Source organism: Macrotis lagotis, chromosome 8 (genome assembly GCF_037893015.1).
Source record: "Macrotis lagotis isolate mMagLag1 chromosome 8, bilby.v1.9.chrom.fasta, whole genome shotgun sequence".
Classification (NCBI taxonomy): domain Eukaryota; kingdom Metazoa; phylum Chordata; class Mammalia; order Peramelemorphia; family Peramelidae; genus Macrotis; species Macrotis lagotis.
Genome location: NC_133665.1, coordinates 179,001,715 through 179,028,164, shown reverse-complemented (window position 1 = coordinate 179,028,164; position 26,450 = coordinate 179,001,715). Strand labels below are relative to the sequence as shown.

Genomic DNA, 26,450 nt, shown 5'->3' with positions numbered 1-26,450 from the left:
TTACAGGATCACAGCCTTGGAAGGGATCCTCTGTGTCATGGAAACAGGTTGAGAGAATGAATGCAGAAAGCTGCCAGATGTCCAACATTGAGTTGTAGAAACTAAAAGGAGCCTCAGGCATCATTTAGACCAGCACCCTCATATAGCAGAGGGAGAAATTGAGGTCTAGGTGATGCGACTTGCCCCAGATCCCATAAGTATTAAGTATCAGAGGTAAGATTTGAACTCAAGAGTTCTGATTCAATAGATAGTACTCTTTCCACCCTCACACCCACCCCTGACATCTTCCCAGGTCACATCCAGAGACCTAACATTTTTCCTGCTGCACATTATATGACCTAATCAGGACAGACTTCCAATAGCAAAGTAAAATTTCTTAAATTTCTAAAAGGTTCAAGTTTATCTTGATTTCAATTCAGATATTCCCACTTAGAGAAAGTGGCAGTGGGTTTGTTTGGGGGTGTTTGGAAAAGAGTAACCTTCTCTGGGATTTGGTTTTTGCCAGAAGAGAAACTTATTAGTTCCTGAATAGAAGAATCTTCAAAAGAAGTAGGAAGTAGCTGAGGGAAAACCTCTGCAAACAGCCTCTTATCTTTGTACTATTGCAAAGAGAGTCCCCAGTCTTCCATTATGAACATGCCCAACATTAGTTAAGTGGAAAGAAATGAGCTGAGGCACTCTTCTCTAAGGGATCATTTCTTCTCCCCTTTTTGTTGATAAACAGTGTCTATATCTCCTGTAGTAAGATAGTCAAAGTATAGGCAGTGTATAAACAAGAGAGGATATTGGGAAACACATAACAAATATCCATCAACCAAAAAGAAAGACCACACACACACCCCACCCCAAACTGTGTCTAATTTAGAGTCCACTGGAAGGACAAACCATTAAGGATGCAGGTTTTAGTCACAGAACCTGAATTCAGATCCTTTTTCTGCAGCTTAATAGTCTCTCTGGATCGAAATGAGCTTCTAAGATCCTTTTCAGTTCCAAATCTATGTAGCCTCTGTCTGGGCTTTGGTTTCCCCATCTATAAATTGAGGTTGATGAACCAGATGATCTCCATGTTGCCATCTAGCTTTTAAGCTTGACTCTGTGATTCTAAGTCACTTAACTCCTTTGGGGGCCTCAATTTCCTCAACTGTAAAATTAGAGGATTGAATTAGATTGTCCCCAATGTCTCTTCCAGCTCCAAAGCTGTGAAAAGGATCTCTGTATCAGAGGATGTCAGGTTCTTGATGGCAACCCTCCTGCTTCCATTTTTATTACTATGATCTCTGAGATGACTTTAAAACAAAAATACTTCAATTAGTTTTTATCCTGCTTTTGTTTCTCACTCACCTGCAGAGCCCGGCGTTTGCACTGTATTTGGAGACCCCCACTACAACACTTTTGACGGACGGACATTTAACTTTCAGGGAACATGTCAGTACGTTTTGACAAAAGACTGCTCCTCCTCTGCCTCACCCTTCCAGGTGCTGGTGAAGAACGATGCCCGACGGACCCGGTCCTTCTCTTGGACCAAGGCTGTGGACCTTGTGGTCGGTGGTGGTACGATCAGCCTCCAGCAGCATCTCACAGTCAAATGGAACGGTACCCGGATAGCTCTGCCCTGTGAGACTCCTCACTTCCATATTGATCTGGATGGCTACCTCCTGAAAGTGACGACCAAAGCAGGTGGGCTTCTGAGCCAGCCCAGAGCCATCCTCCGTCTACCCCATCCCATCCCGCTGTGGGTAGCACCAGCCCTTGCCTAGGGACCCATGCATGATGGACTCTCTGGGTGAGCCCCAAAGTGAGGCTTGTCCAAGGGCAGCTGGTGCAGCAGCATTCCTACCACAAAGAAAAGGGGAGAATGGGGAAACCTGGCCAAATCTCTTTGGGGTCCTGTCCCCTGGAGAGGAAGCCTTGGGACCAACTGCAAATCATACCAGACTTCTATTCCATGGCCTCCCCCCCACCAGGTTAACTTTCGGTGTGAAAGCAGCAAGTGGTGTGTCCTTCCCTCTTTCCTCTGGCTTTCTGTCCTATTGCTGTTTTAGGCTAGGAGGGCTGTCCAGCTTGGAAGTGTCCACGCCTCTTCCAACTTTTGATGTGTATTTTGACATCTGTAGAAAAGAATGCTCTCTTGAGAACTCCTCTCTGTGAAGGCCAAGACAACCCCATAGCAGCGCCGTCTCTCATTAACCCATGATGTTCAGAGGAGGCCTCTTTGCATAGCAGCAGGTCCTATGATGTGCCCTTAGGCGGGCATTGTCTTTGACAACTGGCATCCATGTTTAGGGAAGTTGCTACCCATGTGTGGGAAGAAGGCCAGGGAGACGTGTGTGTGTGTGTGTGAGAGAGAGAGAGAGAGAGATGGAGAGAGAGACAGACAGATGGAGAGAGAGAGAGAGAGAGAGAGACAGAGACAGAGAGAGACAGAGACAGAGAGACAGAGACAGAGACAGAGAGATGGAGAGAGAGACAGATGGAGAGAGAGACAGAGAGAGACAGAGACAGAGAGAGACAGAGACAGAGAGACAGAGACAGAGAGAGAGAGAGAGAGAGAGAGAGAGAGAGAGAGACAGAGAGACACACAGAGACCGAGAGAGAGACAGAGAGACAGAGAGACACAGAGAGAGAGACACAGAGAGAGAGAGAGACAGACAGAGAGAGACAGAGAAAGAAAAGGAGGAGAAGCAGCAGCAGGGCTTCCCTCACACAGAGACTTTCCTTGGGTCCTGTTTGCTGCCTTGTTTTTTCTAAGGTGAAAAGCTTTTGCCCTTGACCCCCACTTCACTCCTCTTAGGCTTCTGGAAGATGACTCTGCTGGTCATTCTCAAAATTTCATCTCGTGGAGCCTCTCTTTGGTATGTCCACTTGGGGCAGGGGGGCAAACATTGAATACCAAACTCTTCCTGGCAGGCTCACTGCTAAGTTGTTAGCCTGGTGTGGCAGACAGATTTGGAAAATTTAAGTACAAATCCTACCTCTGAACCTTAACCAACTGGCCTTGGGCAAGTCACTGATCCAACCCTAGAACTCAGATCACTCCCCAAGTCTGTCAAGTGGGTCATAATCTGGACTGGTGGCCTAAGTTCCTATGCCATTAAAACCAGAGTTTCTTGGTGCATTCACATTTTGTTGACTAGTTTCTCCCAACAGAGAAGTTATTTCCCAGGAAACAAAGAAAGTCCTTAGGAAAACTGACTTCCTCCTTTTGCCCCTGGGCTAGAACTCAGTATTCTGCAGTAGCCATCAAGTTGTGAGAAGGTCATTTTTTCAGGCTATTTGGTACCTTTGGCTGTGACTGCTAAGTAACTGTCCTCATTATGCCTGTGCCTGTAGCCATGCCATCTAGATCTATACACTATATACGGAAACGCATGCATCCATGTGAATAATATCCATGAGTGTGTGTCTTTACACAGCTAGATCATGGTGATGCTTGTCGAATAAATAGCACTCCATTCTCTGCAGATATATATTATTTCAAGGAAGTGAGTTCAAAATTAGGCAAATTATTTCCATTAAAAGTTACCTCTCCTTTGATGGACAAAATGGCCCCCTGGGTGGTTCTGATGAATGTCTGATAATGTAGGTTCTCCCCACATTTATTTTTACTTTTGCACCTGACTGATGAAGGGGACTACACTGATCACAAAGAAGCCCTGGCTGTAGAACTTTAGTGAAGAATTGCTCTTAACAACCCTCTGTCTTTCTTCTGTGGCTTGGGTGGGAAATATGTTAATATTGAATTCAGGGCCAAAGGTTTGTTTTGATAAACTGATTTGAGCCCATGGAATGCCAGCATGGATAAACAAGGGGAAGAAATGGAGACATTTATTATGATCGTGTATCAGGCCCATTGAGACCAAGAGGCCTTTGGTGTAGGAGGAGGAGAATGTTGAATAAGATTTGGGGGGAACCCTTTCTAAAAGGAAGGAGGCAGATTTCAGTTTGTAAGTTGTCACTGACCAGAGACAAGAAGTTAGGTTGATTCTCTGCCTCCTTATTTTCAGGGGAAAAAAAATCTAAAAAAATTTAAATCTAAAAATCTAAAAAAAAATCTAAACTTGTTTGAGTCTGAAGGAGATACACAATTCTAGCAAAAGTAGGTCTTGGACGATCAAAGGTTTTAGGACTGTTGGGGACCTTGGGAGGGGTGAGCAAGTCATGACCCTTTCTTTTTATTTCTGAGGAAACTGAGGCTGAGAGTAGGAAAATGACTTGCTTGAGGGAATACCTAGGAATGAGGGAGCAGAGAGTTGAGTTTTGAAACCAAAGCCTGCAACTCTAAATCCACCCAGCCCTTTTGTAAATAAGCTTCTTTCTCTGGAGGAGACCAAAGTTAGGGTCCATCCAAGAGGACCATGGTTATGAGGGACTCAACCACAGTCCTCTCTTGGCACAAACGGAGTATGATGGATTTGAATACTGTTGCTAGTTATAAGTTGACTATGTCTCAGAACAAAAGGATTCTGGATCCTTTAAGATCACAGAGACTTAGGGATGCTCTGGTCTACTCAGAGTTAGCTGGCAAAGAAAGATGAATGGAATGAATGCAGTCCAGGAGATGAACTCAGTCTGTAAAATGAGGAAAAGGAATTGGCTCTTATCAAACTAGAAATCGATCATGATCACCCTAAGAAGATAAAGCAAAGGCAGAGACATTCCTGGGCTCGAACTCAGACCTTTATTTTCTTCTTCAATAGCCCTTAACAGAATGCCAATAATTTATGGACAGCTCCTAATAATACCCAGCTGAATAATTTCCTGAAGAGAGAAACACAAGGTTTTCAACTTCCTGGGGCAAAAACAAAAAAAACAAAAAAACCCGTAGTCTATTGGGCCTTAAACTGTGCTTTGGGATTATTCTCTGAATGAAAAATATTCCATTTCCAAACAATGGTGTTCTTTACCCAGGCTGAGCCAAACCCCTCAGCTTTACCCTCTGCAAATGTTTTCATCACCTATTGTTGGCTTAGAATGCCATAGTGTTTCTCTTGGGCTCTGTGGGTTTTTCATTTCATAGCCAAAGGTTGATCATTGTCCGAGATGAGAGAGCAATTATTTCAAAATAACAGCTGAAATGGGCCTTGCAGCTGGGAGTGGAGGAGGCAGGGGGAAGAATGCTGTGCCTGCTGCCTCTCTGGCTTGGGGACTTAGCCCTGCATTGTGGGCTTTGGGTAGGAGGACGGTGGTCTCGGAGATGGCCGAAACCCAACTGGACCGGGACTTGATAACCCACAATGGCAAAAGTCCTCGGGAGGGAGGGAAGTGGGGTGGGAAGGAGAGGAAAAAAATAGCCCACACTTCCAGCCTCTCACCCTGGCAGGTCTTAGCATTTTTATATAATATGCCCCTTTCAGCATCAGTTTAACACCCCCTCACCAGTTCTTTCCAAAAGAACTGACTCTTGCTAAGAAAGATGGATTTGCACTTACTGTCTCCATATCTGTGTCCAGGCTGTTTCCATATGTCTGGAATGTATTTTCTCCTCATCTTTGCCTCTTAGAATCCTTTTGGGGTTCCCCTCAGGTGTCAACTCTTATTCCAAGTCCCCTCCTACTTGGGCTCTCTCTCAGTAAACATGTTGGGGCCCCCCTCCCCAAGAGAATGTCTTGTTCTTGGTGTTGGAAATCTGGTTTGATTGTTGGTGCTATTTTATTTAGCTTTCATAGGCTGGTACAAAGGAGGTATTGTTTCTTAAGATGGACTGAATTGGTTTGGTTTGGAGTTCAGTTAATAAAATAGTTAATTTCAGAATCATATCCACCTCTGGTGCAAAATAGTAAAGAAACCTCTCTCTCTCTCTCTCTGTTTCTCTCTCTCTGTTTCTCTCTCTCTGTTTCTCTTTCTCTCTCTCTCTCTCTCTCTCTCTCTCTCTCTCTCTCTCTCTCTCTCTCTCTCTCTCTCTCTCTCTCTCTCTCTCTCTCTCTCTCTCTCTCTCTCTCTCTCTCTCTCTCTCTCTCTGTCTCTCTCTGTCCTCTCTGTCTCTCTCTCTTTTTCTGACTATCCATCTATCTCTCTCCACTCCAAGGGAGCAAACCCTGAAATTGTTGCTGACTTGCAACTTTATCTCAGGTCGTAACATCCTCCTTCAGGTTGGATCTTCCTTTAGGACAAAGAGACATAATTAGCCATGAGGATCCAAGGAAGTGGCTGTATTTAACAATCTGTCCCCTATTCTGTCCCCCTAGACCATTGCCCTTTGGAAAGTATGCTTCATTATTCAACATTTCAATCAACCAGTAAGCTAGTTAGTGCCCCACTTCACTCCTATCTATCTCCTTGGTTTTTGCAAGGCAATGGGGCTAAATGACTTACCCAGGCTCATGCAGCTAGTAACTATCAGGTACCTGAGGCCAGATTTGAACTCAGGTCCTGTTGACTGGGGCTGATGCTCTATCCACTGTGCCACCCCTAAAGACCTTCTATTCTTAGACTGAATGTAGAATGTCATTCTGACTAGCTCTTCTAAGACCTTTGGGTGTCTGTGATTTTTTTAAAGAAAATCTACCATTCTTTCAAGCAAATGATAGCAACACAGGAAATAAAGTCAGAACAATAGCAGTGCCCACCTGTGGTTGAGGACCAGGATTTCAAACACCATAGAATAAGTAGGTGGAGAACAGTAAGGCAAAGCGTTCACTGATGGGGAGAGGAAATTGGAAGACCTCAGAATGCACGAAAAGGAATGTGGCCACTCTTCACAGCTGCAGATGGAACACATGCTTCAGTTTTAAACTTCGCCATCTGCCAGTTATTTCAGTCCAAGGTCTAGGATGGAGAATAGGGGAACTCATCCCAGCTGCAAAGAGAACCGCCAGCCCATAAACCTCCAAGGAGCTTCCAAAATGCTTCATTGAGGAGGATGGCCATTCAAGACATCATATTGAAGGGTTATTTCCTTAGTTACAGCTCATTAGCTTGTCCCCTTTGAGTATTATAATCACCTTTCCATGAGTGTACTCAAAAGGAAGATATTACACCATGAAATAAGCAGGGAAAGTTGAAATGGAAATGCCACAAATGTAGGGAAGGGAAAGATTGATAAAATATGTAGCCAACTTGAACCGAACCTTCTGTAGACAAAAAGATCAAGAGGCAAAAATGAAATCGCCAGAAAGATGACCTTCTCTGTATTATCTCCCTTTGTCCTTTTCCATTCCCCATTCTGAAAGGCATTCCATTCTTTGGTGATAGGAAAGAGCCATAACTACAGAGAGCACGGCCAGGATCTTCAAATATCAAATCCAAAGAGCTTCAAAGATTAAGATGTGTCTTTCCAGGTGTGCAAAATGTCCAGTTCAAGAGGCTCATCCTACAATTAGACCTTTCCGGATTCTTTTAGTTAATCATGGTTACCCAAGAACCACCATAACTTTGCATTATTTGTTATTTACTCATTTATTTCCTTAGAGCAGAAAGTAAACTTTTGAAGTCTGGAATTTAATTCTCCCCCCACCCCATATTGCTCATAGCACATGCTATGAATTGAATTGACTAGGAAAGGCTGGCTGATCTTTGAGAGAGCTTTCACGGGCAAAAACTCAGAGAACTGAGCCATAGGATCTTTCTTTGCCTCATTCTATCAGATATAAGGGGGCTATCATTGGGAGGGTTTCTCTCATTCTTTGCTTTGGCTTACTGCCATCTCCCTCTAAAGGTCAGACTTTCTTCTTCTTGATAATTAGTGTCTTAAGAAACTGAAATATTTCTTACTTTTCTTTCAGCTTAAATAACTGTGAGGCAATATGGCACAGTGATTGGAAGGCTAGTTTTGGAGCTAAGAATATCTGAGTTCAAATCCTGCCTCTGACACACACTGACCCTGTGACTCAATGTCTCAGACAACTCCAAGATTTTAAGTGGTAAAGGAAGTTGAATAACTGATCTGCATAGTGAAGGGAGTTTCCATACTAGATTTCCTATCGCAATGAATTTATAGATCTGGATCTCTCCCCCTCTTCCCCACCAAAACAAAGAATGCTTAATCAGAGATTGCAAAGTAACTTTCTTTATATTGTCCGTCTTCTATATCTAGAATGGTGTGTGAATGACTTTATCCTCATTATCTCAGTTCTCTCTATCGAGTTATCCTCATTCCCCCATAATATGCTTTATCTTGATCCTATATAGCCTTTCTTCAGGGCATTAGGTCCTGGCTTGAATAGGCATCTTGCCATCTGCCCGGCAGCTGCTCATGTAATACTGCTCTATTCCCTGCCTCCCTCCCCCACCCTTGTTGCTCAGGGGAAAATAATTAAAACCAATATTATTCGTGACAATTGAATATCCCATGGCTTTATTAGCAATCCTGGCAATTACCTAGACCAGCATCTCTTTATGTTTTGTGTATTTATGGACCCCTTTGGAAGTCCAAGAAAATCTACAAATGGGTCCTCAGAAAATGTTTTTAACTGCATGATGTAAAATACACAGGATTACAAAGAAAATCAGTTATGTTGAAATATAGACATCAAAATAATTTTTTAAAAAAATCATGGATCCAAGGTTAAGAATTCCAGACTTGGGCCACAACTTCCTTTCCTGGCCTCAACTCCCCAAATATGAGTACCATTTCACAAATAGAATATATAAGCTCCTTGCAGGCATAACCTTTACTTCCTTAGCTCCTAGGACAATGTCTAACAGAGCAGGCTGAGTATTGATTATATATTGATTGATTGATTAGTCCCAGATGAACTTTGCTATGAAGTTGCTGAAGAAACTCTATTTTGTGTTCAAGTTTTGTTCGCAACTTTTCCTTCAGTCCCTACCTCTGCACCATGTGCATCCCTTCCTGTTGCTCCTCTGCATGGCTTCTTTGCATTTGTCTCTATAGAAATTCAGCCTAGAAGCCACAGACTTTTCTCCAAATCCCTTTCCTTGACAGGTGTCTCTACTTTCCCTCCCTTTGATGTGGCCGTGAAGTGTCCTAACCATATATCAGTGATACTTGGCTCTCATTCTCTCCTTTTGGATGACATCCAAGTTTAGGGAGGCTGGTTTTTGGAATCTTACCAATGGGGGACTTCTTATTGATCTTGTCTCTCTGTTGATGCAACCATATGTCAGCTCTGGGGCTATTTGATATCCAGGGAGGACTTTTCTTCTTTTTACAGACCCATCTTTTTTGTCTTCCCTCCTCGAAGATGAACCATTTGTGATGAGTGGCCAAAATCCAGATCTTTCAGGGAAACAGTTTTAAACCTTTCAAAAAGGGACCTGGGGGTATTCTTTTCAGTGGTCCCATTGTGTTCTCCAATTATGACAGAATGAAAAACTTTTCTTTAATTTTTTAGGAGCCTAACTAGGCAAGGGAACAAACATTAAAAAGCACATGGGGAACAGATATTCCATATACTATTCTGCCTACCACTTTTCTGTCCATAATCACTTGCTAAAAGAGTCTCATTCTCCATTATGTACGGGCCTTCTCTTGAGAGTTGGGGTCTGTGTACTTAAGACTCAAAGCCGAGATTTATGTTATGTTTATCGTGGTATAGCGGACAGAAAATCGGTCATTAAGTCAGGAGATATGGGTTTGAAAGCTACCTCAGACACTAACCGTGTCAGCATGGGAAAATTCATGTCTAGAAATCTTTCCCTAATGCAAAATGGAGATAATGCTTGCACTATGTAACCCACAAGGGTGTTGTGAGGAGAGCATTTTGCAAACTTGATACTCTAGAAAAACATGAATCAAATTCTAAAACCTTCCCTCACCCCTTTCTCAGTTTGGAGCTAGCCCAAAGTGATTTGGATAAACACCATAGCTAAATTCTGGGAACTAATAATAACAGTAATATACATTTATAGAAAGTTTTACAGTCAAAAAACACTTTCTCATTACAGTCATATCAGGGAGCTTGATTGATATACACATTTTTTAATTGAGGAAACCGAGACACAGAAAGGCTAAGTGAATTTCCTTTAGTCACGATAATAAACAACATTTAATAAACATCTATAATGCTCCCTGCTCTGACAGAAAGTCAACCATGAAACAATTCCTGCCTTCAAGGGATTCTAATTGTGCTCTAACTGGGGACACACACACACACACACACACACACACACACACACATATATATGTAAAATACTTTTAAGATGCACAAAAAATTTCCCTCCTAACACTGGTGAGCTATGTTATTCTCATTTTGCAAATGTGAAAATCAAGGCTCAGAGACTTGTACTGAGTTAGCCCTTAGTAATCTTAATAAGTTGAGACACTAAAATGTGAATCCAGATCTTTAAGCCCCCAATTTCAGAACTATTTCTTCTGGGTCATGTCATTTTTCTTAGATTGGATGAAGATGGTGGTATGATGGTGGCAGTCCTAGATTGGACTTCCATCCTTCTCTCTCTCTCTCTCTCTCTCTCTCTCTCTCTCTCTCTCTCTCTCTCTCTCTCTCTCTCTCTCTTGTTATCCTTGACTTTCTCCAGGATCCGACTTGGGTTCCTCATCTATACAAGATCTTTCTTAATCTTCCCAGTGGTTCACTGTCTCTGCTTTTTGAAATGACTTAGTAGATGTATTCTGATTGACTTAACTGTATTTTTTGTGACCTTTCAATAGGATGGTTCTCCTTGAGGGCAAGGATTGTCTCATTTTTGTCCTTGAATCCCCAGTTCCTGAGATAGTTCTTGACAGAGTAATGACATGATGTTTGTTGAGTCAAATTGATATAAATAGCAAATTAAACTGGTGTAGATTTAGGAAAAATATGAATATATGAACCGAATTTAATAAAAACATACTAGTAAAATGAATTTTTATGGGCATCGTAAAAACTCCAACTTTCCCAACCCAGACAATGACCCAATTTAATTTTATGTACTATTAAATACAGTTAGGTTTCCACACAGTAAAAGGATTTTGATGGCCCTTGGACTCTCCTATGAAAGAATTAGCTATTGATCACTTATCAAAGACAAATAAATATGGCTGCAATGGTTGTCATAGTTGGGAACTGGTAGATTGAACTTTTGTTCTCTTCCCTTCCAGGTCTGGAAATCTCCTGGGATGGAGACAGCTTTGTGGAAGTCATGGCTGCCCCCCACCTGCAGGGGAAACTCTGTGGACTTTGCGGCAATTACAACGGACACAAACGGGATGACTTAATTGGGGGAGATGGCAACTTCAAGTTTGATGTGGATGAGTTTGCTGAATCCTGGCGAGTGGAGTCAAATGAGTTTTGCAACCGGCCCCAGAGAAAGCCAGTGCCAGAACTTTGCCAAGGGACAGTGAAGGTGAAGCTTCGAGCACACCGGGAATGTCAGAAACTCAAAGCCTGGGAGTTCCAGCCCTGTCATTCTACTGTAGACTACACTACGTTCTATCGGTAAGTATGGCCTCGGAGGGGAGAAGATTGAGGAAAGGGAGAAGGAATATGAGCTCATATGTGGAGAAGGTTCATAAAAAGGGGGTATCTGATCAACAACTCTTTATATCTCAGGGCCCATCTGGGTTTGATCAAGCCTGGATTTGTGTCCAAATTGGGAAGTCAAGAGAAATAACCCTTATGGACTTAACATGGTCTGAGGTTTTCTTTTGTTTACAACAAGCTTCATATATCCTGTGCCGAGATTTCAGGGGGTTCATGAATTTAGATTGGAAAAATTGCATCCTTATTTAAGTGTAGCTGGTTTCTAGTGTAATCCTCTGAATTTTGTTTTATCCATTTAAAAATATTACTCTGAGAAGGAATCTGTAGACTTCAACAGTCTGTCCCAGGGACTGATGACACAGAAGAGGTTAAAGACACTTGATCTAAGATGTATCTGGGCTTATCCAATAGAATTCTGGTGCATTGTACCATTTACTTTATGATGTTCTCTTACAGTGATTATATCATACCATGTCATTTTCTCATTATATTCAGGGTAGATCTGGGTTACTCTGATTGAAGAGGTACAGATAATATTACTAGAAGTTCTTTAACAACCATGGTCCCATGAGCTCTGAATATAGAGTCAAAAGATCTGGGGTCAAATCCCTCCTCTGACACTTACATCTCATGTGATCTTGAACAAGTCACATCCTCTCTGGGCCCAGACTTCCTTGATTATAAAAGTATTGGGCTGGATTGATACCTTCTGAGACTCCAAAGCTCCAGATTGATGATTCTGTTTGGGAGGAGGATTAGAAAAGTCCACAGACCTTGCTTGAGACTTGAAGGGATTTCTAGACCCCTAGCTAAGGAGAGAATATTCCAGGTGAAACCTATGCATAGAAACAGAGAGAGACATTGTGTATAGAACACTGCAGTAGACTAGTTTGGCTGAAATGAAGAGCAAATGAGAGGTTTCAATGGGAAATCATCTTAGAAGAAAAGGGAAAAGGGAAAAAAGTGATTACTGATTAAGAATGGCGAATCCTTGGGAATTATGTATCTGTTTTAACTTATCTTCCTTGATAACCCATTGGTGGGTATTCATCATCTTTAAGTATCATTTAAAAACAAAAAAGCTAGGATTTGATTTCTTTGCATCAATGTTGAAACTAAATTAATCTAATTAATTTGACCCAGTTGTGGGTCCCTCCCGGCTGGAGCAATATGTTGGTTCTTCACCTCTGGCTGCCTGTAGCTCTCCCCACCATGGGGAGACAGGCTTGAGTGCTTCAGGCAGGCCCCTTGAGTTATGCTCATGTCTCCTTCCTTAAAATTATAAAACGCCTGTGGTCTGAAGCCGCAGTGAGGTTATTTTTACACTTTAATTGCACCAGTTTATTTCCCCTCGTTCTCATTAAATCTGATCCTTTTTAAACATTTTATTTGATCTCTTGACATAAAAGATAAAATTCGATGAAGGCAGCATGAGGAAGAGTGGAAAAAGCCTCCCCATGTCAGCGCAGAGCCTTGAACATGGCGACATCTGCCAAGCTATTTGGCTCCGGGCCTGAGTTTCCTTCTGTTTTTCCCTTATGATTTGAATTCCCTCCCTTCCTATGACTTCCTTCTCCTCAGCCCCACCAGGATGCTGATAGCTCGCTCCCTCTCTGTTGAAATCTGGGCCGTTTCATGCTCACGATCCTTGGGGATGAGTCACTTGGGTAGATGGGATGCTAGGTGGGAAATGAAATCCCTGTGGTTGCCTTCAAGGGCTGAGATGAGAGCAAGGAAGTATGGTGCCCAGGCATAGGATCAAGCCGAGAGTCACCTTTCCTTCAATTAATCCTTCCACTCCTATGTGTCCATTACTGTGACAGGGGCTACAGTTAGCCATACACTCTGATACACTCTCTTAGGGATACTGAGACAGAATTGAAAGCCTCCTTTCTCCTCCCTCTCCTATGGATCTTTTTTTCCCTATTAGATGGCACCTTGGAAGGTAGGTGCCATTGTTATCCCCATTTTACAGTTGGGGAAACTGAGATTCTGCAGGATGCCCAGGGTCATGCAAATACTGAACTACCTAATGTGGGAATTGAGCTCAGGTTTTCCTGTTCCACATCTAGTCCTCTATCTGAGAACAGGAACTATCTTTTGCCTCTTTTTGTATCCCTGCCATTTAGTAGGCACAGTGCCTGGCCCAGAATGGGCCCTTAATAAGTGTTTATTGATTGGCTGATTTCAAGAGGTAGGGAGGTACCATAGTGGGTAAGACTACGGGGCTTGAAGTTGGGAAGAATTGAATTTAAATCCTTCTCTAGACATAGCTATGAGAGACTGGGCTAGTCTTCTATTTCCTCATCTGTAAAATGGGGATAAGGGTTGCTGTGAGGATCAAAGGAGATTGCAAATGTATAATAATTAAAGAACCGTTTCTTCTTTTCTTCTCTGCTTTTTTTTCCTCCTCCTCTTTCTCCTTCCCATGTCTAACACACATTCCAATCAGGGAATAAATGAATGGAAGAGCATTTATGAAGTGCTTTCTATGAGCCAACAAATAATGGAGATACAAATGCAAAAGGGAAAAAAAGCATTATTTATTTTTATTTGTTATGTTCTAAAGACTTCACAAATGTTACCTCATCTGATCCTCGCCCAACCCTGGGAATTATTATTATTATTATTATCATTATTATCCCTATTATATAGTGGAAGAAACTGAGGTAAGTAGAGCTCAAATGACTTGCCTGGGGTCACACTGATAGTGCATGTCTGAGACTGGATTTGAATTCAGGCCTACTGACTACAGAGCCAGCCTATCTGATGTAGATGATTCCAGATGGAAGAGAGGACATATTTAGGTGGCAGAGACCAGGGATGGGTATTTTGTTTTGGAAAGTGACCGTGGCATCATGGATTTGATGATGCTCCCAGAATTGGAGAATGGATGGGAGCATTGGGGGGGACTGGCTTGCATATTCCAGCAAAGAAACTGGTGACAAAATCACTAGGAAATAAAATGGTGCTCCTTCCCCTTTCAGCTCTGACCAGAGCAAATCCGAGGTCCTTTGGGTGGGCAAGGTGATCAATCACAGCAATGAGATGGAATTGGATTTCTTTTTGGAAGGAGCTTGACTTTTTCCTTAGCTTGGTTAAAGAATCAAAGATTGCAAAGGATCCCTCTTAGGGACCCTCTAGTTCAGCCCCTCCATTTTATAGATGGGGAAACTGAGGACTAGAGGGGCTTAAATGATTGGTTCGACATGGTCAAAGAAGTAGTAAATATTGGAGATGGGATTCGAACCTGACTCCAAATTTTTCAATTGTTCCCTGCTAGGGTTCATAGTAACGAGACTTCCCCCCCACCCCAATCTTTGTGTCTGTACCACCATTGTCAGGATAGGATAGGGAAATAGATCTGTTGGCTCCATGTTCCCATAGAAGGTAACTGAGCTTCGATATGTGAGACTCTACTGGAAGGAAGTCCCATTGCTGCCCTGGTCCAGCTGATTCCCACATGCTTCTTGGGAAGAACTTTCTCTTGCTTCCCTTTGGAGTGTGGCTGCCCCTTCAGTACATATGGCTGGGGAAGTGGGGGCTGCTGTCTCGGGGGGAGGGCATTGTTGTCTTCTTCTGTTTCTCTAGGCAGATGCTTGGCAGGGGGCAGGATGAAAGAAGTCTTGGTGCTGGAAAACTTTTCCTTCAGGCTGCAACCAGGCTGCATGCCATTGTTTCTAGGGAGCCTCTTGACCCACTTCTCCACATTCTCACCTTTATTATTATTGCTTGGCTTCTGGCCTGTTAGCTTCTTATTGAAGGTTCTTCTTAAATCAAAAAGATTGTCACTTCTGATTTCCAGTGTTGTAACTGTTGTTAAATCCAGATCTCAATGACCACAGCAAAGAGTGTTTGAGCCCTGACTCAAATCAGAGATCTCTGACTGCCTGTAATACCTGGGGAAAGTCATTGAATATCCTTGGGCCTCAGTTGCCTCAGCTGTAAAAGCAGAGGTCCCTTCCAGCTCCAGACCAATGATTATAAAATCCTATCAGTAGTTTTCAGGACCCAAATAATACATTCTTGAAAACTAGTGCTATGCATTTTATTGATCATTAACCAGTCAGAACCTTGACACCAGGGACTAGCTCATTTTTGCCCCTTTGTATCGCTAGAATAGTGCCCAGCAAACATTCGGTCCATAATAAACGCTTACTGATTGAGGTTTATTGTAGACTTGATTCATAATCTCCTGAGAACAATCATTTGTATTTTATATGCCCAAACTGGCACATGGAACACAATCAAAAGCTTTCTATCTGAGAGCTAATGAACATTTATGAATCGCCTACTATATGCAGTCACTGCTAGGTGCTAGGAGCATAAAGACAAAAGCGAAGCCTATGTTATAACGGGCAAGAAGACATGTCTAAAGAGAACTATTTAAAACTCTGCCAAATTGATGGAAGAGAATGTGGTCAGGGAGAGGAAGTTTAATTTTTTACAATTTGACCACTCAGTAGTTAAATATCTCCTAAAGGTCATACAGTCAGTAATTTATCTATTAAGCACCTGCTCAGCTAAGTGCTCTATAAATATTATCTCACTTAATCCTTATAACAGCCCTGAGGTGAGCAGAGGTGGAGTGACTTGCTCAAGGTCACACAACTAGTGTCTGATGTCACTTTGAACTCAGATCCTCCTGGCTCAAAATTCAAACCACTGTTAAAATTCCACCTTCTCCTTCATTCTAATAACTTCCCTCTTGATTATTCCCTTTTTATTATTTGTTTAGTTGTTTGTCCTTCGTTCTCGAAGAAGACCATGACATCAGGGAGGTGGATGTCATGACAGGCACATGAATTGGATTTGAGGGAGGGGGACTGTGCTAAGTCCCCAGCCTCACTTTCTCCTTCAGAGCCATCTGGATCCAGTGGCCAGCTAGGAATCAGGGTGGCTGGAGGTGACCCTGGATGCGAGGTAGTCAGGATTAAGTGACTTGCCCAGGGTCATACAGTTAGTAAGAGTCAAGTGTCTGAGGTCAGATTTAAACCCAGGTCCTCTTGACTCTGAAACTAGTGCTCCAGATGTTTATATATTTTCTCCCTCATTAAAATGCAAGTTTCTTGAGGGCAAAAATTCTCTTTTGACTTTCTTTGTCTAATCAGTGCTAAGCACAGTGCCTAGCTTGTCCTTGAGATCCGTTGTTTTGTTCAGTTGTATCCAACTTTCCATGCTCCCATTTAAGGTCTTTCTAGAGAGATTGGAGAGGTTCCCCATTTCCTTCTCCAGCTCTTTTTACAGATGGGGAAACTGAAGCAAATAGGATGGAGTGACTTGTCTAGGGTCCCTCAGCTAATCAGTGTCTGAAGCTAATTTGAGCTCAGGTCGTCATGACTCCAGTGTGCCACCCAGCTGCTGGGGGGATCAGAAAAGACTTCATGGAGAAGATGGTACTTGTGCTGAGTAGAGCCTTGAAGGAAACAAGAGATCATTATAGGCAGGAGGTAGTAATGAGGGAGGTAGGGGGAAGAGATAGCCTGGGTAAAGCCACTGAGACAGAAGCTAAAATGATGGTTTGGAGAAGCAGTAAGAATTATACATATAGACAGACTCAGAAATATGTCTATATCTATATCAATATCTATATCTATAACCATATCCATATCTATATCTCTCTATATCTACATCTATGTCTATGTCTATGTCTAGATCCATATCTATATCTCTCTATATCTACATCTATATCTATGTCTATGTCTATGTCTAGATCCATATCTATATCTCTCTATATCTACATCTATGTCTATGTCTATGTCTAGATCCATATCTATATCTCTCTATATCTACATCTATATCTATGTCTATGTCTATGTCTAGATCCATATCTATATCTCTCTATATCTACATCTATGTCTATGTCTATGTCTAGATCCATATCTATATCTCTCTATATCTACATCTATATCTATGTCTATGTCTATGTCTAGATCCATATCTATATCTCTCTATATCTACATCTATGTCTATGTCTATGTCTAGATCCATATCTATATCTCTCTATATCTACATCTATATCTATGTCTATGTCTATGTCTAGATCCATATCTATATCTCTCCATATCTACATCTATGTCTATGTCTATGTCTAGATCCATATCTATATCTCTCTATATCTATATCTATATCTATGTCTATGTCTATATCCATATCTATATCTCTCTATATCTACATCTATATCTATGTCTATGTCTATGTCTAGATCCATATCTATATCTCTCTATATCTACATCTATGTCTATGTCTATGTCTAGATCCATATCTATATCTCTCTATATCTATATCTATATATATGTCTATGTCTATATCCATATCTATATCTCTCTATATCTACATCTATATCTATGTCTATGTCTATGTCTAGATCCATATCTATATCTCTCTATATCTACATCTATGTCTATGTCTAGATCCATATCTATATCTCTCTATATCTATATCTATATCTATGTCTATGTCTATATCCATATCTATATCTCTCTATATCTACATCTATATCTATGTCTATGTCTATGTCTAGATCCATATCTATATCTCTCTATATCTACATCTATGTCTATGTCTATGTCTAGATCCATATCTATATCTCTCTATATCTACATCTATATCTATGTCTATGTCTATGTCTAGATCCATATCCATATCTCTCTATATCTACATCTCTATCTATGTCTATGTCTAGATCCATATCTATATCTCTCTATATCTATATCTATATCTATATCTATGTCTATGTCTATGTCTAGATCCATATCCATATCTCTCTATATCTACATCTATATCTATGTCTATGTCTATGTCTAGATCCATATCCATATCTCTCTATATCTACATCTCTATCTATGTCTATGTCTATATCTAGATCCATATCTATATCTCTCTATATCTACGTCTATGTCTATGTCTATGTCTAGATCCATATCCATATCTCTCTATATCTACATCTCTATCTATGTCTATGTCTATATCTAGATCCATATCTATATCTCTCTATATCTACGTCTATGTCTATGTCTATGTCTAGATCCATATCTATATCTCTCTATATCTACATCTCTATCTATGTCTATGTCTATATCTAGATCCATATCTATATCTCTCTATATCTACATCTATATCTATGTCTATGTCTAGATCCATATCTATATCTCTCTATATCTACATCTATATCTATGTCTATGTCTATGTCTAGATCCATATCTATATCTCTCTATATCTACATCTATATCTATGTCTATGTCTATGTCTAGATCCATATCTATATCTCTCTATATCTACATCTCTATCTATGTCTATGTCTATATCTAGATCCATATCTATATCTCTCTATATCTACGTCTATGTCTATGTCTATGACTATGTCTAGATCCATATCTATATCTCTCTATATCTACATCTATATCTATATCTATGTCTATATCTAGATCCATATCCATATCTCTCTATATCTACATCTATGTCTATGTCTATGTCTAGATCCATGTCTATATCTACATATTTGAATTGAATCAAATAATAACTAGACCATTGAGGGTCCATCTAAACAGAACGCCAAGAATGTGGGTGCTTCTCGTAAGCACATCCCACTTTCTACCTCTTCCATAGTCTGCTCTGATCCCAGAGAGATTAAAGTCATGAGATAAATGTAGAACAAACCTTACTCCATTCAGCACTATAGCCTGGAGACAGGGGGTGACAAGGGGTGGTGGTAATATTGTTTTAAAGTCGGGAGGACAAAGGGAATTTCAGACTTTTTTTTTTCAAATGTGCTGCCCCACTCCCTAGGATCATTTGAATGGATCCTAGTCACCAGCAAGTTACACAAAGATGCACGCTGAGTTTGGTAGAATTCATTTCGTGTCTGGAGACACAGGGGCTGCCCTCCTATATACATCAATCATTCTAGTTCTTTCTGTCTACCTGCCCTTCCCTCCCTGTGGGAGGTGGGCCACAGCTTGTGGCAGATTTCCGAGATGGAGCCTAATACGTTTAGTTAAGGCAGAAACCATACCTTACACAGGGGTGGGCAGCTCCAAGAATAATAAATCTTGCCTTGATCTTCAAGTTGGGAGGCAAGTGACATGACTTGGGTTAGAATTTGATTTGTCTGATTTTTTTTTGAAATTTTTAAAAACCTTAAATATTTGAATGTTAAAAAAAAAAAAGAACAAATTAGCATGTTGTCGACATGCAAAGCTATAGAAATTCATTTTGATCAAAGCAAAATGATCTGTGATGGTTTTCATTTTCTGTTATTTTCTGAACCACTGTGTTTGCAGCCCAGTGGGCAAAGCAGGGTATCAGGGAGGCATTGTGTTGGTACTTGGAGGAATCTGTGGTCTCAGCAATGAGAATATCACTGGCATCATAATAGCTGGCATTTATATAACACTTTCAGGTTGCAGAGAGAGCTTTGCAAAGTTTATCTCATATGATCCTCCCAACATCCCTGAGAAGTAGGTGGTATTTTTATCTATATTTTAATGATGGGGAAACTGAGGCAAACCGATGCTTCTAGAAAGTAGCCAAGTCAGAATTTGAACTCAGATCTTTGAGATTCCAGGTCCACGTCTGACTACCATGTGGCATCTATACCACCAGAGTTCCAATTTTTTCTTTCACTTTTAAAATCTTTTTAAAAAATTAATATTTTACTTATTTTTCCAACTCCATACAATGATAGTTTTAACCAATCTTTTTTTTTTTGCAAGGCTTTGAGTTTTACATTTTTTCTCCCACCCTCCCTTCCCTCCCCTCTCCCCCCAACAGAAAGCAATCTGATATAGGCTCCATATCTGTACAGAATGCTTGTACATTGTAATAGGCATATACCCTCCCGTGGAACAAGTTGCAGCCCATCCATACCCCTCACCCTCTGCAGCTCTTGTCCACTCTTCCCATAATTCCTTTAGAGAAAGTATATTTAATATAATGGAAATTTATATATGTAGCAATAGAGCATGTGAGCTGCCCATCTAGCTCTTTCAGGACCCACTTCGTTTTTCTGGACATGCAGCTAAGCATGCTAGTCCAAATTCTTTGTCTTGTGAAATCTTGGTTGGTTCTATCTTATGCCTTCTCACACTCTTCATTGCCTTTTGGGTAAGTTTCAACTTCGATCTTCAGAGACTGTGAGATTCCAGTACACGTAGTCATAGAGCATCCCCAGAAGAAAATTATTCTTTAAAATGAATTTTAATCCATGAAAAGAAAAGAATAACACAAAAGAATATTTATATCAACCTAACTTTTTAGTTTTAAATTTCTTATTCAATTAAAAATATTTTTCTTTCCCTCCTTCCACTCCTATTGGAAACAAACAAAAGACAAATTAAAAACCCTCTTATAACAAAGATATGGCAAAGCAAAGGAAATGTACACAGTGACCATGTTCAGAAACTGTCTGCCTCTATCAGGGTCTTAAATTTATCAACTCTTTGTCAAGAAAGTAGGTAGCAGAGGCAGCTAGGTGGCTCAGTGGATAGAGCACCGGCCCTGGAGTCAGGAGGACCTGAGTTCAAATCCAGCCTCAGACACTTAATAATGACCTAGCTGTGTGGCCTTGGGCAAGCCACTTAACCCCATTGCCTTGCAAAAAAAAAAGTAGGTAGTAGTACATTTCACTATGGGATCTGGGATGATAGTTGGTCATCATGTCTATAGAAGTTCTTTAGTCTTTCAAAGTTTTCTTTATACTATTGTTACGATCTCATTACTGTATTATATTGATCCTCCTGGCTCTGCTCCTTTTACTTTATATCAGCCCCTACAAGTCTTTGCAAGTTTCTGCAATGCCATCCCTTTCATTCTTTTCTTCAGTCTGATGATAATCCATTCCATTCATATACCATCATTTGTTAAGCCATTCTCCATGTGATGGGCACTTCTTCAGTTTCCAGTGATTTTTTTCACCACAAAAGAATTGCTATAAATTTTTTTTGTACATATGGTGATTTTTCCTCTTTCTTTGATCTTGGAGGATAAAATCTACTCTTTTTCTAATGCTCTGAAATATTCCATAGGAATCTTCTTTGGGGAATCGGAAGGGACTATGAACTGTGATTTATTGAAGTAGGAAATTCCCAGTGAAAAAACTCTTTCCTGATCAGATCTTCATTTATTTTGCATTTTATGGTCTTCTAGAGTTGCTTGCTTGGGTCATCGAGTGATGAAGTGACTTGTCCCAGTTCCTGCAGCCAGTAGATGAGGCTCCCTATCCATTATACCACAATGCTTTTTTTCGAGGAAAGAATATCTTATAAAAATGATATGGACAACTAATACCAAGAGCCCTAGATTAGAATTTATATTGGAGAGAGTATGACTTAAAATTTGTAAGTTAGATAGTAATCAGTAAGTATTTATTGGGCACCTACTGTTTGCTTAATATGCTCTGCTGGAATACAAGGATGAAGTTCTCTCACAAGGAACTCAAATTCAAATGGAAGAGAGAAGGAGTACATATTAAATACAGTATAAATACAAAGTCTCCTTCCATTTGTGACTTCACCTGATTTTTCAGAAACTCTTCACACATCACTCCCCTCCCCCCAAACCAACAAAAACCTCAAAAAGCTAATCTTTAAATGAACAAGAAAATTTGAATTATTTGTTCTGAATTTTTTCTTATATTTTAAGAAATCCCTTTAAGCTTCTAGCTTCACTTATTAAAATGCTACAATATTTGATTAAAGATCCTGTAATAAATATGATTTGGTTTAATTGCCTAGTTGCTTCTCTCTGGGGGAGTACCCAGTCATTTCATTATAAATCATGTTTTAAACATTTTTCACTGCTTGCACTGATAAGACATGACTAAGTCCTAGGCATATTAATTGATTTGGGCTAAAACTAGATAATTTTGCTTATTAAATGTTGTGGGTGGTATTCATTGTTGCCTCATGTAGAGCTAGAGTCCCTAGAGTTACAGACATTATGTGTCATTAAGGAATTCACCTTGGCATAATTTAATTTTGATTAGGTTATCAGATGCATATAAGAATAGTTTTCTTCCATGTCCTCATTTGCTCCCTACCAGTGCCCTCCATATTGGCATTCTTGCTATAAGTGAAACTAGAAGAAAAAAGGAAGTTAAGTTAGAATTCAAGATGGCTCATTGGTACTCTTTAGAGAGAGGGAAGTAATGAAGTAGATGGAATTTATTTCATTCTGTAATCAACCTTTTATGGTACTTTGGGTCATCTCACTTTGCAGTGGTCACAATAAGCATGTGACAGCAGGAAGGTGATTGAAAGGTACACCCCAGTGTCTTATGGATATAATGAAGAGATAGAGGAGTTTGAGGAAGTTCACAAACCAAGTCATGAGATTGTTGATTTAGAGTTCATCAAGTCCAGTCATTTCATTTATACATGAAGAAATTAAGACCCAGAGTAGTGAGGTGACTTGGTCACAGTCACCTAGGTAATAACTGTCCACCTGAATTTTGATATTTGATAATTTCACTGGAAAAGAGGCCCCAGGGAAGGAAGGTGGTATATTTTGGGGGTTGAGATATAAAAAAATACCCAAATCTGGATTATTCAAAAGCCTCATGCCTTTATATCATAAGTATTTATTTCTAAAAGAAAATCAGATGTCACTAGGTATGGTGACCACTGTACAATATCGCAAAAAGGAAGCTTATTTTAACTTAGTGTACAGAAAATAACTGGGTCTTGAGCTGGAAATCATTGATAAATCAGTTTTCTGTGTATAGTTAAACCATTATCTAATTAAAGTAAAATCAAAATTAAGACCAAGTTAAATGAAAGGTTAATAAGGATAAGAAAGAAATAGTATTTAATCACAATAATTTCAACCAGACATTCAAATAAGCCAAAACCTGGTTTATGACTAAAGATGGAAAACATTAACTCTGGTTAGCCATTTGGTAAGAAAATTAACCAATAGAAAATAGTCACGATAATGGGAAGACCTAATGCGTCTTGAAACTATGTTAATCCGCAGACTTTTTTTGTCCTGGCTAACCAAGACTAGTCCAGTGGTAGTCAAGGGGTAATAATTTCAGAATTATCTCATCACTCTTTAATCCAATGGTGCCTGGTTCACTATTTCATGTGATCTTACAGATGTGCCTTTACTTTGTGTTGCTCACAATCCATTTGTGGCTACTCACCCAAATAGCTCTTTTTTCAAGTTGTCAGCCCCTCTTATTTATTATCTCTTGCCACTTAGGACACAATGGTTCACAATAGGCAACTGGTAAATATTTATTCATTGGCTGATTGATATTATTTGAATACCAATGGATCACATGGGCTGTTCATGTTTTATCCCTCAGGCTCATTATATGACAGGATCCTTCCTAATGATCACCTCAGAGTCACTTTTGATGCACAGTTCCTCATCAGCTATGTGCTGTAGACTCTCACCAACCACTCTGCATTTCTCTTTTGGTGACTTACAGCCTTAACTCATTGGAGACTGTGGTATTTCATTATTCAAAGCATCTTGTAGAATATTATTGTGAAAAAGATAGATCTTGTTTCAGAGAGAAACTTGAGGTCATTAAAAGCATTGTGAAATTATATATATGCAACCCAGAATGAACTTTTCCTAATGAAATTCCTAATGAATTCTGGGTCTGTCCATTGGTCATACATAGGATCTGTCCAAGATATAGCTACTGATAAACCAGCTCTATGAACTTGTCATTCAACATTTTACATCTACTTTCTTTTCCCCAACTGTATAGCAAGGCTGACTCTCCTTAGGTGATTACGTATCTCACTTGGGACATTTTTGTGACTTGACCCAATCTATACATTCATTTATAAAAGGAATTTCTGGAGGACCTCATCAACTCTAGAGAATTCTTCTTCTAGGTGGGTTCTGAGTTATATGGTTTCCAATATCTTTCGTAGATATAATTGGTGAGAACAGTGTCTTGGGAGGAAATCAGCAGTTTGGGATTTTTTCTTTGGAATTAAATTAGAGGTTGTGATGAACAGTTTTTTTAGGTTAGATATGGAATTACTACAAGTAGGGGGAAAGGATCCTAAAGGTACTCCTGAATGATTTTTAAAAAAAATAATAAACATCACATCTCTTTTCCTGTTTCCCCTGTTCCCATAATTTCAGTCCTTTGAGGCAAGCACATTTTGTTGCTTCCAACACTATACAAAGGCTGAAACCTAATGTGGAAACTCCAAGGCTAGATGGATAGAATTAAGAAGATGGAACATCCACAGATGTGTGTAATTGGGGCCAGAAAATGGAGCTCGTTAACCAGTGGTTAATTGCAATTTTTAAACCATGTTTTGGCAGCTTCTATCCTAGCACCTTGCAACTTGAACATAGCTTGAAAGAAGTCATATTCAGGACTGAAGGTAATGTTATAAGCCCAGAGGAAAAGGAAGAAAGTTGTTTTTTCCCTTTTCTGTGATAAATAGATCTCCTTGATGAGGTGATTCAACTAAGATTCCCAATGGAAGGCACTTTGTAAAATTCAAATCCCTCTAAAAATATTGAAGATGGTTATAAAGAAGAGGGCTATGGTGATGAAATGGAATTTGCTTCCCCTTTTTTTTAATTCACACATCATCCCCTTCATCTCTCAAAATACCAAACCACCATATGGTAGGAACAAAAGGGAGCAAAAAGCAACATGTCCTCTTTTATAAGAGTGTTTGTCTTTGACTTTTTAGAGGTCTTCTATAATGCTGTAAACTTTTTAGTACTCAAATGCAGCAAATTAATTTTTCATATTTTTGGACAAAAATGATCACTCCATTGACACAGTGGATTGAATGGTGGGCTTGGAAGCAGGAGTATTTGGATTCAAAATTTCCTTCTGTTACTGTGTGACCAAGGGTAGATCCTAGGATCATAGTTTAGAGATAGAAGAGACTTCCACATCTAGTCCCATCTAGTCTAATCCCCATAAAGTTCATATGAGGAAACTGAGGCCTAGGAAGATGAGGTACAAGATAGAATCAAAGGTGTAATGCTGGAAAGACCTTCAAAGACCATCTAGTTCAATCTCTGAAATTTTCAGATAAGAAAAATGAGGTCTATGGATGCCAAAGTGACTTTGCTCAAGGTAAAACTGAAACATAGGGCTCTTCACTGAATCATACTACCTCCAAAGTTACCTCTGTGGGTCTCAGTTTCCTCATCTGAAAAAATGAAGTTAATCTATTATAATACAAGGGAAATTCACTTAACTTCTAAGTCCTCTCTAAGTTTATCTAATTGCAAAGAAGGCGCTAACTTGCATCACAGAAGGGATTTTCCTTTCCCTGAGAAAATCAGTGATACCCAGCTGGCTCAATGGCAAAGTAAATAGATTGCTGAAATTCTGCCTCAAAAACTAAGTTGTGTGACATTAGGGCAATCACTTAACTAGCCTTAGACTCAGTTGCTTCATTGATTAATTAGTTGCACTTATAAGCATTTATATGGAAAGTATTTTATAAGCTCAAAGGGATAGTTTTTATGCATTACTATTATCATTTATAAGTAGACCAATTAATAACATACCCTTGAGCAGATGAGTTGTTAGAATATACTCACCCTCGGAACAGATTGTTAATGGCAGAAGGTGTGCTTTACTGAGAAAATGGATCTGCAGAGTCAATAAACCATTACTGCATGAATTTGCTGCTGTTAAGAATACTTTTACAGGGGCAGCTAGGTGGTGTAGTGGATAGAACACAGGGCCTGGAGTCAGGAGGACCTGAGTTCAAATCCGGCCTCAGACACTTCATAATGACCTAGCTGTGTGGCCTTGGGCAAGCCACTTAACTCCATTTGCCTTGCAAAAGTCTAAAAAAAAAGAATACTTTTATAACCTCTTTCACAATATTTATCCACAATGGAGGCACTATTTCTTTTAGTATCACTGATCAAAACATACTGCCCCAAAATCTAATGCATAGCATGTGATATCATTTAGCTCCTGCTCTAGGATTTTCCAGTTACCAGTTTCTCATGTTCATTTTTTTAATATATATTTTTCAATGTAATAGTCCCTTGTTAAGCATCATTTACAAATCTTCATAATCTACTTCCCTTCATCAATGGAGTAATTTTATAATTAAG

General features: G+C 39.9%; 1 protein-coding gene across 7 annotated transcripts in view; it reads left to right on the top strand.

The window, feature by feature from the left end:
• BMPER (BMP binding endothelial regulator) overlaps positions 1-26,450 on the top strand; it is a 372,292-nt gene that overhangs the window by 269,577 nt on the left and 76,265 nt on the right. For 6 of the 7 annotated variants that reach the window (XM_074198930.1, XM_074198928.1, XM_074198931.1 and 3 more), the window contains 2 exons: positions 1,348-1,677; positions 11,000-11,336. In XM_074198930.1, coding sequence (XP_074055031.1) covers positions 1,348-1,677; positions 11,000-11,336 — 667 coding nt within the window. The remainder of the gene's footprint in view (positions 1-1,347; positions 1,678-10,999; positions 11,337-26,450) is intronic. The other variant, XM_074198934.1, reaches the window with a different exon arrangement.